Raw genomic sequence first — 12,224 nt, 5'->3', positions numbered from 1 at the left:
TTAGAGACATAGTGACAGTGACATAGTGACACAGATGATGAAAGGCTGGGTGGCACTCAACATACTACTAAAAAAAGCAGAGATTTTTCAGAATACTAATGATGTTTGGGACTCATTCCTAGCTTTTCATTCCTAGCTTTTGGTGCTAATTTAGGTGCTGATGTTGCCATGCAGGGAAATAAAATCTGAATCTGCGAATTCAGAATTACAGTGAGAATGTGATATAACGCAACAGAGTGAGTTGATCAGATGATTCTTTAAAAGAAATGCTGTACAGGTGAAACTCGAAAAATTAGAATATCGTGCAAAAGTTCATTTATTTCAGTAATGCAACTTAAAAGGTGAAACTAATATATGAGATAGACTCATTACATGCAAAGCGAGATAGTTCAAGCCTTGATTTGTCATACTTTTGATGATTATGGCTTACAGCTCATGAAAACCCCAAATTCACAATCTCAGAAAATTAGAATATTGTGAAAAGGCTCAAAGTGTCCCACTCTAATCAGCTAATTAAGCCATAACACCTGCAAAGGGTTCCTGAGCCTTTAAATGGTCTCTCAGTCTGGTTTAGTAGGAATCACAATCATGGGAAAGACTGCTGACCTGACAGTTGTGCAGAAAACCATCATTGACACCCTCCATCAGGAGGGAAAGCCTCAAAAGGTAATTGCAAAAGAAGTTGGATGTTCCCAAAGTGCTGTATCAAAGCACATTAATAGAAAGTTATGTGGAAGGGAAAAGTGTGGAAGAAAAAGGTGCACAAGCAGCAGGGATGACTGCAGCCTGGAGAGGATTGTCAGGAAAAGGCCATTCAAAAGCGTTGGGGACTTTCACAAGGAGTGGACAGAGGCTGGAGTCAGTGCATCAAGAGCCACCACACACAGATGGATCCTGGACATGGGCTTCAAATGTCATATTCTTTGTCAAGCTGCTCCTGAACAACAAACAACGTCAGAAGCGTCTTACCTGGGCTAAAGAAAAAAAGAACTGGTCTGTTACTCAGTTGTCCAAAGTCCTCTTTTCTGATGAGAGCAACTTTTGCATCTCATTTGGAAACCAAGGACCCAGAGTCTGGAGAAGAATGGAGAGGCACACACTGAAAGATGCTTGAAGTCCAGTGTGAAGTTTCCACAGTCTGTGTTGATTTGGGGAGCCATGTCATCTGCTGGTGTTGGTCCACTGTGCTTCATTAAGTCCAGGGTCAACGCAGTCGTCTACCAGGAGATTTTGGAGCACTTCATGCTTCCTTCCGCAGACGAGCTTTATGGGGATGCTGACTTCATTTTCCAGCAGGACTTGGCACCTGCCCACACTGCCAAAAGTACCAAAACCTGGTTCAATGACCATGGGATTACTGTGCTTGATTGGCCAGCAAACTCGCCTTACCTGAACCCCATAGAGAAGCTATGGGGCATTGCCAAGAGAAAGATGAGAGACATGAGACCGAACAATGCAGAAGAGCTGAAGGCTGCTATTGAAGCATCCTGGTCTTCCATAACACCTCAGCAGTGCCACAGGCTGATAGCATCCATGCCACGCCGCATTGAGGCAGTAATTGATGCAAAAGGGGCCCAAACCAAGTACTGAGTACATATGAATGCTTATACTTTTCAGAGGTCCGATATTGTTCTATGTACAATCCTTGTTTTATTGATTTCATGTAATATTCTAATTTTCTGAGATTGTGAATTTGGGATTTTCATGAGCTGTAAGCCACAATCATCAAAATTATGACAAATCAAGGCTTGAACTATCTCGCTTTGCATGTATTGAGTTTATCTCATATATTAGTTTCACCTTTTAAGTTGCATTACTGAAATAAATGAACTTTTGCACGATATTCTAATTTTTCGAGTTTCACCTGTATATACAATGTATAATTTTGCAGTGATTCCTTTGATTTTGTGGGGCAATTTACCAATGGCAGGAAGTCCTGTATTGTTCCATTATCGAGCTCTTCAGAATTCTTCCCTCTCCTTCTTAAAGTTAAAGTGCCATTGTGCTTGCCACCATCCCCAGTCCTTCCTAATTTACACTAGTCACAAAATAGCTGTATTCTTCCCCATTGCTGTGAAGGATGGTAAGAAAGAAAGAGTTAAGGACAAGAGGAAGAATACTAGCTGGAGTTTTGGTTTTTGACTATTAATTAGCTGGATGGAGTACTGCCTTACATGGGGCTCCCCTTGAAAAGCACCCGGAGGCTCCAACTGGTCCAGAACGTAGCCGCACGGGTGATTATGAGCGCAGCTCGTTACGCCCATGTAACACTTCTCCTACGTGAGCTGCACTGGCTCCCGGTGGTCTTCCGGGTGCGATTCAAGGTGTTAGTTATCACCTTTAAAGCGCTCCATGGCTTAGGACCTGGGTACCTACGAGACCGTCTTTTGCCACCAATAGCCTCCCACCGACCAGTTCGTTCTCACAGGGAGGGACTACTCAGGGTACCGTCAGTCAAATTATGTCGACTGGCGACTCCCAGGGGGAGGGCCTTCTCTGTGGGGGCTCCACCCTTTGGAATGAACTGCCCCCGGAGATACGGAATATCCCTGATCTCCGTGCTTTCCGCCGTGCCCTCAAGACCCTGATGTTCCAACAGGCAGGGCTAAACATACAAACATGTGAATGATTTTTTAAATGTTATCTAATTCTGGGTTTTATTTAATTGACCAAACTAAGTAATAATTTTAATTAGCAATTTTATGATGTTTGTGTGTCTATATTTTTCTTGACTGTACACCGCCTTGAGTCCTACAGGAGAAAGGCGGTATAGAAATATAATAAATAAATAAATAAATAAATACTGCCTAATCAGGCAGCAGCAAAATGAGGGCACTTGGGTAGTTATAGTTCAAGTGACTGTAACAGTCTTCAGGGATAAAAATAACCACTGTATTGAAGGATCCCAAGACAACTAATCTAGAAAAGGTAAGATAGCCGAGAGATTATTAAATGAAACATCCAGGAACCCAAAATGTCCTGTTTCCAGGTTGATAATCCTGTAAATGTAATAGAGACTAAGCACAGGACTATAGCATCACTCTGAAGGAGAATAATCTTTTTGAAGCATTACTGGAGGGAGGTGAAGGAACTATCTTTTGCACTAAGCCTTCATTTCCAAGAGTCCTTTCATATAGGGTAATACAATATTAAATATAAAATTATGACTTTAAGATAGCTTGCAAATTGTTTTCACTCCGGGTACCCAAAAGGGAGTTCCTGAAACAAAGAATTATTTCCAAAGAACTAAGTATAATACAGAGTGATTTTGATTATTCTTATGCACTGAAATACTTCACCATGCTGCCCAGAGACACATGTTGAGAAGGAACCATAGAATTCAAATAAATAAAGGGTAAATCAAGAAAGCAAAAGCTTTCCAAAACAGATTACAGTGGTACTTCAGTACTTGTCTGGGATTCATTCCGGGAGGCACATGTACTAAAAACAATGACTACTGAGCAAACCACATGACTTATCACGTGACCCTTTATTTCAGCCAGAAGGAGAAATGAATCATAAGGTAGCTGATGCCAGCAAGTCCTATCTTGAACGTTGAGATCAGAAGAAAGATGAGTACCAGGACAAGATTATTGCTTCAAAATGTGTCAAGTACCAAATTCAATTGAATTTGAAGCAGTCAAGCACTGAGGTACCACTGTACTTAGAATTGCAGTAATAAAGATATCAATAAATTCAAACCAGAAAAGATTTTTCAGTGCAGGAACCATAACTACTTTTTGGTTAATGACTGATCTCAAAGAAACTATTTTAAAAATATTTCTTTAAAAAAAATGGAAGTCCTGCACATATGAAGAAGAGAATAAAAAAGAACAGATACTTATAGGAAAATGATGCAAAAAGTACAGGGTTGGAGGGAGGGAAGAAATTTGAAGAATGTATAATTACAAACACTGAGGATAAGTAAGAAATAACATAGATACACCAGAAGGAGAAAACCTGCTAGGATTTGTGACCTAAGAAATTGGATTGTTAAATAACACAGAAATTAAAGAATCATACAAATTTCAGAAAGAGTCAAACCAATGTCTTTTTTTCAGAAAATGAACAACAAATAAATATCTTGATTTTTTTTTTTTAATTTGATTTATATGCCGCCCTTCTCCGAAGACTCAGGGCGGCTTACAATGTGCTCAGCAATAGCCTTCATCCTTTTGTATATTTATACAAAGTCAGCTTATTTCCCCCACAACTGGGTCCTCAATTTACCTACCTTAGAAAGGATGGAAGGCTGAGTCAACCTTGAGCCTTGGCGAGATTCGAACCCTGCAGTAATTGCAGGCAGCTGGTTTTAATAACCAGCTTAATAACAGGGTGCCTTAAACCCCTGTACTACCAAGGCTCTTTTTTTCAGATTCCCTTTTCAGAAAGGGAATTTGAAATACAGTGTTGAAATACAACACTGACAAAAGACAAAGTCCTACACATTATTACTGAAACCACTTAATTAATACATAGAGGACAGAACTATGAGGTAACTAATGCTATTCTGATAAGGAAATCCATAGGTTTTTTTTTTATCATGTTATTATGTTACCAATAAATCTTTTGCTAAAAACATGCAAGCAAGAAGCTACTGAAAAATTCTTTTTGGCCCTGGGTGACTGGCAATAATGCAAGATCTCAATGGTCTTTCCACTATTCTCATGTTATTATGTCAGCTATGCATAAAAACAAAGATTATTAAAGAATGTTGATGAAAAAGTAGTTGACAAGGCAACACCAAAAACGTAACTCAGTATGAAGAATGATGCAATATCTGGCCACTGGGAATAATTAGGAGAGGAAAACTCATTAGTATGATTCAGGTTTACTTCACAATAAATTGAAGTAGCAGCACAATACAGCAAGGAATGTGCCTGGGGATTTTACCATTTTGGATGTCAGGGAATACAATATCTGGAAGTACATTTAGGATACTTCTTATGGGTATTTTTTGTTGATACTGTGAAATCCTCTCCTAGTTAATTTAGTTTAAGAGAACAATAGGTTTAACTGCTGTTCGTGTAAAAATACAAATGGTTCAGCTAGAAGTGGCACTCATAGTGGTGATCTCCGTCAACCTTTCCAAGCAGACCAGGTCAGGAAACAAGATTCACAAGTTTGGTTGGAACTATATTTATTCAGATGGGCTATAGTAAGAGAATCTTGGAAGCTTGAATACAAGTTTTCTTTCCCTTCTTAAACACTTTGAATTATAATGGAATCATCCTGAGTTCCTTTCTAATCTTTTCTATTTCTTCATAGTTTCTCAAAGATTAGCTCTGTGTTATCTATTTTTCTTCTTCTAGTGAATTGTGTCCAATCTATGCCCTCAGTTTTATTTAAAAGCAGCAAGATGAAGTTTGGAAGGAATACTGAAACTGAAACTGAAACAAAATCCTAAATAGGATGATAAGAGAAATAGGATGCTATAAAATGATTATCTGTTTAATTTCCTAACCATCCAAAACAGTCCTTAAACCAACCTAGGATGCAAGAAATCATAATGCCCTTATGCTATGATATAATACATGTAATCCCGTGAAGAAAGGCCTAACAGCAAGTCAGGAACATGGTAGCTCCTTTGGATCTCCAGACACTAAATTCAACATTAGATCTGCATTTTCAGGAGGAAAACTTTCTTGTTTCTGAGGGGTCCTTGGTGCTCTCTGAGCTTGGTTTTTTTGCAGATATTTCATTACCCAAACTAGGTAATATCATCAGTGGTAGTAAGGTGTGGGTTTTGTTCTCATTTTATATTCTAATGGCTTGCGGTATTAATCTTGGTGGGTGTGGTCTAAGTAGTACTTTGGTTGAGCTGTTTACTGTTAGCTTGTTTGTCAGTCCTTGATTGGGGTCTTCTTTGCTTTTTGATCATTGGTCTAATGTTAATCTTTGTGTTAATCTATGCTCATCTAGGTATTGATTGCTGGTGAGGAGGTGGTATAGCCTTTTTGTTCCCTTTTTGGATTGTTGATTCCCTTTTTTGAATGCCAAGCTCCCAGGAATTCTATAGTCTTTTCTGGACTTGGCTTGGTCTAGGATGGTCAGAGTTTCCCAGCTGAAACTATGATTAAGTCTGTCCATGTCTTGTGAAATTAAGGAGTTTTAATCATGTCTTCTGACTGCCTATGTATGACTGCCTTTGTCCTATGTACTGGCTAGTGTAGTCCTTACACTGTAAGTTGTAGATGACTCTTCTGGGGCTGCTAGATCGTTTGGTTTACTTAGGATGTTTTTGAGGGCTATAGTTGGTTTATGTGCTAGGCTAATGCCATGTGGTTGTAATAGTCTGTTGATGGTTTCTGAGATATTTTGAAGTATGGCAGTGTTATTGTTTTCACAACTTGTGTTGACTGTGCTATATTGAGTTGAGTGATCAGGCATTTTTTGATGAAGTTGTATGAATATCCATTTTTTGGGAAGATGTTGTATAAATGATCTGTTTTCCTGATGTTCAGGGTGACTGCAGTGGGTTTGTGCTCATCTGAATGGTGTTCTTACCCAGCTCCTCTTGTGGAATGTTAAGTTGTTACTTTGGTAGTGGGGCACTTGGTTGATATGTATGGTTTAATGATAACCTTGGGTTTCTAGTTGGCTATTGCTGTCTCTCATAATGAGGATATCCAGGTAGGATTGTGGGTTGTTTTCTTCCCTTGTGAATTTTATACCTTTGAATATGTTGTTGATAGTTTTGCATGTGTTGTCTACTTGGTCTAGTTTCTGGAACCTACAGAATTCCCTAAGATTTTGGCTGCCTGAAATAAACTGTCATTGGATTGTAAGTGGGAATACAAGCACAACAAAGCAACATTTTTTTTTCTTTTGCGTCGTAGAACTTTCAGAGACAAGATGGAGCAAAATGTATGATGCTGTACACAGAGATCAATAAATGTTATTACTGTCCGAAAGCATCTTGATATGTTAAGTTCAATAGCTATCTAACATTATAGTTTAATGTTGTACGAACAGCACAGCTGAGTGAAACATTTCATAAAATACCACACGCAGAAAGGCTCTGCAATTCTTAAGAAGGAAATACAGTACCGTACTAATATTCTGTCATACTACAATTTTCATTTAGACATACCTATTGGCAGTATTTCTAACCCATATCCAAGACAGACTGAAAAAAATTATGTTCCATTTTTTACTGGCAGATAAGGATTTGAAGGTAACCTTCTGTTTTTGCAATTTGTAAAACTCACATACAATATTGATATTGATACACTAAATTAGTGCAACATTATTTATCTCAATATGACTTATTCTGTTTTACACATTCTATTGTGTAACTGTCTCTACATTTTATTACATTTTATTTAGTTTGGATGTCTCACCTGTAATAAAGAATTTAATTTTTAATGGTCTTATTGATACATTACAAGAGGAACATATATAATGCCTTTAAACGACTCTAGGAACTGCCTTATGTGCAAGTCCTGACTGTTTCAAAAGAACTATCACAAATTAATTGGTCCATATTTTGTTGCCATACAGAACCACTTATGAGCTAAATGTTAGGTTCATTGATCTGGCACACAGCTTTACATGAATATGTCCAAATCAAAAACAAATAGGTATACTTACTATTCTTCTTTGGAGGAGAATTAAGCACATGTAGGCCATGGAAACCTGTTTTCTTCAACTTAAAATTATCTATTGGTGTTGTTCGTGATACATTCCAGACACGCAACACACCAACCTGAGAATCTATATTTTTTAAAAAAGATTAACTTAATTTTAATTAAATAATACATAATGCAATAATTAAAAACAAAAGTCAAAATCTAATTGGATTTTTAATTAGCATTAAGCATGACTTCAGAAATAGGGACTGAAATATGATAGGAAAATTCTGCTTTCAGTATGATTTAATATTATCCAGCTAATGCAAATTCTCTCCCAATGTACATATTGTCCACTTAATGCCAATTTCTTACCCAACATTCTGAACCGATTAGATTGTGTTTTCTAGAATCAGATTACAGATAAAATAAAAAGACAACGAGAGTGAAACTTCCTTTCTGAAGGAAGTGATAATGTCAGAAAATTATCATTACTATTTTAAAATATTAGTTTTATCCTTGCCTTTACATAACCAATTATGCAATTAGTTTGATAATTTGGTACAAACTTCACTTACCTTAACCTTGACCTAAACAAGTCTCTTGTGTGCCCTGTGTACTATGTTACTATAATATAAATGAAAAATATTTTTTTACCTCCAGTGATAAACATTCCAGGTGCACTAGGAACCCAAGCTAAACATTGCACAGATACTGCTGCACTAGGAAGATTAAAGGCTGTGATACAGGAGAAAGATTCTGAATCAACAAGACGGATTCCATTATGCAAATTTGCAACAAGAAGATAATCTGTTGACAGAGGGTCCCATTCCAGAGCAGTAATAGGATCTTCCTCATCTGTCCCTTCAAGTGATTCTGGCCTCAAAACATGTTTCTGATGCTTACAACCTTGAAAAATAAAAATATGCAATTTATTCATTTACAGAGAAAAATTCTCTATACAGAATCACTGTGTTCAAATGGTTATGCTCAGTGGTGGGATTCAAATAATTTAACAACCGGTTCTCTGCTCTGACTGGCTGGGGGGGGGCATGGCTGGGGTGTGTGTCAGGTGACTGGGTAGGTGTGGCCAACCCGTCACTCATGTCAAGATGTGTTTCATCTGGCCCCTCCCCTCCCAGCTCTCCAACCTCTCTGTATGTGGGGGGAGGCAGCAGCGGGGGCGGCTTCTGAGCAGCATAACCCCCCTCCCCAGTCAGCCAGCTTCACCTAACCTACTCCCTGAGTCTTGTCATTCTCGCCTCCCCCCCAAGCGGTGACAGGCTCTGCGGGACAACAGAGCCTCTCATTTTACACTGCACGGCATACGCTTGCTACCTCTGCTTGTCTGCTTGCAAGCGGCGATCTTCTCTGATTGTCTCAGGACACTGGTGCAGGCACCATGTATTGCTTGTCGAGGCTGAGCAAGGAAACTGCTGTCACACCACTCCCCCTCACGCAGAACTGAAGTCATGCACTTCCTCACCTGGCTGGCCACTGGCAAAGAGCCTCGCGGCCAACAGCCGCTCAATGCCCTGCATAGCATCGCCCAGCCCCCAGTGGGGACAGAGCGGCCAGCCAGCTTGGGCTTGGGCTGGCTGGTTGAAGCAGCACTGCAGCCGAGGCTCCCGCACTGCAGCTGAAAGAGAAGGTGCCACACGAGAAGATCCTCTCATTGGACTCTATGAACCAGCAGGTCAAGGCAGTGGAGTACGCGGTGCAGGGGCCCATCATCCTGAAAGCAGGCAAAATCAAAAAGGAGCTACGGAAGGGTATTAAAAAGCCTTTGACAGAAGTAATTCTTGCCCCGGCACAGCGAATTCCAGTGGGCTGGATGCGGGTTTGAAGGGCCTTGCTCCGCAGTGCTTCCTTGCTCAGTTAAAAACTTCATTTAGCCTTCCGGAATTCTCTGGCTGGCTGGGGAGGGGGGATCATGCTGCTCAGGAGCTGCCTCTACCGCTGCCAGAAATTTGGGTGCCTTGCTCACTCCCTCTCTGTCACTCACTCACACACACACACACACACACACACACAAACAGAGGTTGGAGAGCTCTCTTGCTCTCTCTCTCCAAGCATCCCGTGTGCACACAGACAGCCCATTTGAGGTGGGATTCAACTGGTTCGCATCACTTCGGCCAAACCGATTGTTAAACTGCTGGCTGGCCTCGCCCTGTCCCTCACACCTTATCTTGCCCCACCCACCTTCACCGATGCCTACATTTGAAATATAAATATGTAAACTAATTTTCATTAAACTAATTTTCATTATTCATTAAGTATATTTACTTAACAACCATATTTATTAACTTAACAACTGCAATGATTCACTTAACAACTGTGGCAAAAAAGATTGTAAAACAGGGCAAAATTCATTTAAAAACTATCTCACTTAGCAACAGAAGTTTTGGCTCAATTGTTGATATAAGTCTACTTATATTTCAAAAATAACTTACTGCCCTTTTTTTCTTGGATGCCTCCATTGTTGGTAGTTGCTATAGAGATCTAATTAGTTAAATAAAGTAAACATGTTGAATAAAATGTAGATACTAATAATTAAAAGACATCCTTGAATCTGTTAATTATTTAGTAATGACTCGGTCTCAAACTATAGCAAAGAAAGGGTTTGGAGGTCTTTTTTGTTTTTTATTTTGAATAGACAAAATAATACTTGGCAATGCTGGATTCATAATAAGAAAGTACATTCACTTTATTTTTAACTAATCCCTTACTTAGTTTAAAGTAGACTCACATTAAGACATGCAATTCTGCAGCAGCATGATAGATTTGAATGATTTTTTTCTATTTATTTATTTATTTATTTATTTATTCATTTTATTTTACTATATATTTACAACTTATTCTTCCTGCTACATGTAGGGAATTCCTATCCCCAATACAATATACACACAAATGTTAATGGAAGAAGCAGGTACTTTCATGTGCAATCCTCTCCTGTACAAGGGACTATCATGCTTAAACAGATGGTTCAATGCCTACAAATCTTCATTACAGCAATTTAGAAATTGAATCCTGAAATAGTAGTATCAAAATAATTTACATTTCTATTGACTGTAAGTCTATTTTTACCATAACATGATTCCAAATTATGCAGGGTTCTTTGGATATGTGACTTTTCCTATCAAATCTAGTTATTCCCTCCCATATCTTTGTATCTAAAGACTGATTACCGTATTTTTCGGAGTATAAAACATATTCCCACACACAAAAAATGGGTGAAAATTTCGGTGTGTCTTACTAGACTGAATACAGGCCCGTTTTTGGCCTCCGGAGGCCTCCATGCATCCAGTTTTCACCCTCCTCGGCCCCCAGAAGCACTCTGCAGGCCAAAAACAGGTGGGGTTTTGGTGAAAACTGGACATGCGGAGGGTTCGGGAGGCCAAAAACGGGCCTCTTTTTGGCCTGCAAAGTGCTTCCGGGAGCCAGGGAAAGTGAAAATGGGATGCGCGGAGGCCAAAAACTATTTTTTTTTCTTGTTTTCCTCCTCTAAATCTAGATGCGTCTTGTAGTTCAGTGCATCTTATAGTCCAAAAAATATGGTATCTTTAATAATAAAGAAAAATGTGATCACACACATCTATTTTAATGTTTTAATATGTTTTATAGTTTTGATATGGTTTTGCATGTTGTACATTTAGATTGAGAATCAAGCAAAGTTGGCTATAAGATGGGTAGCTAAGTAAATGTTTTAAATAAATAAAATACATTAAATCAAAATTTTGTTATTAAAAAATTATCTGTAAGAACTCAAATATAGAAAAGCATCTATTTTATACTGAATGAGAACAAATAGATGCAGATGATTTTAGTAAGCATTCCTCAATTTCAGAGTATTGAAGGATATTGGCATAAGTAAGGAAAAAATGTTGCCTGAGAAAATAGTTAAAATTAAGTTGTTATGGAATATAGGTTATTATATACATTATTTTTAAATCATTCTAATGCATAATAGGAAGACACACAACTCAAATGATCATATAAGGTGAATTTAATTTCCTTGTCAAGTGGGTTTTATGCGTTTATGCATGTATGCCTTTGAGTCAATGTTGGCTGCTAACAACTTTCTGGATTACACTGCAGTTTTCTTGGCAAGATTTTCAGATATTGTTGATCATTGCCTTCTTTCTATGGCTGAGAGACAATCACTGGACCAAGGTCACCCAGCTGGCTTTGTGCTTAAGGCAGGATTAGCGTTCCTTAATCACTATACCAAACTAGCTTTCTTGCTTCACTGTCAGTTGTTGCTGTTCAGTCACTAAGTTGTCCAACTCTTCACAACCCCACAGACCATAGAACACCAACCCCCCCTCCACTGTTTCCCTGAGTCTGCCAAAAATGAACAATGTGTTGATGATAATATCTAATCATCTCAATCTTTGCCTTCCCTTTCTCCTTTTGCCTTCAATCTTTTCCAACATTGGGGTCTTTTCCAATGAGCCCTTTTTTCTCATTGGTGGCCAAAGTATTTGAGCTTCAGCTTCAGTATCTGTCCTTCCACAGGACAGTCAGGGTTGATTTCCTTTAGGATTGACCAATTCAATCTCTTTGCAGTCCAAGGGACTCTCAAGAATCTTCTCCAACACCACACAACATCATCACTGTCAGTATCAACGGCCAATTAATTACATTTTTATT

The 12,224-nt window shown here is 38.7% G+C and overlaps 1 protein-coding gene across 1 annotated transcript in view; it reads right to left on the bottom strand.

Moving 5' to 3' along the window:
• WDR17 (WD repeat domain 17) overlaps nucleotides 1-12,224 on the bottom strand; it is a 73,298-nt gene that overhangs the window by 50,404 nt on the left and 10,670 nt on the right. Inside the window, exons 5-6 of the mRNA XM_070948392.1 lie at nucleotides 8,229-8,480; nucleotides 7,594-7,716 (exon numbers count right to left, since the gene is read on the bottom strand). Coding sequence (XP_070804493.1) covers nucleotides 7,594-7,716; nucleotides 8,229-8,480 — 375 coding nt within the window. The remainder of the gene's footprint in view (nucleotides 1-7,593; nucleotides 7,717-8,228; nucleotides 8,481-12,224) is intronic.

This window comes from Pituophis catenifer, unplaced genomic scaffold (assembly GCF_029215685.1).
Source record: "Pituophis catenifer annectens isolate HBS135680 unplaced genomic scaffold, rPitCat1.0.hap2 SCAF_8, whole genome shotgun sequence".
Lineage (NCBI taxonomy): Eukaryota > Metazoa > Chordata > Lepidosauria > Squamata > Colubridae > Pituophis > Pituophis catenifer.
The sequence above is the reverse complement of the archived record's forward strand: the minus strand, read 5'-3'. Positions and strand labels throughout refer to the sequence as shown.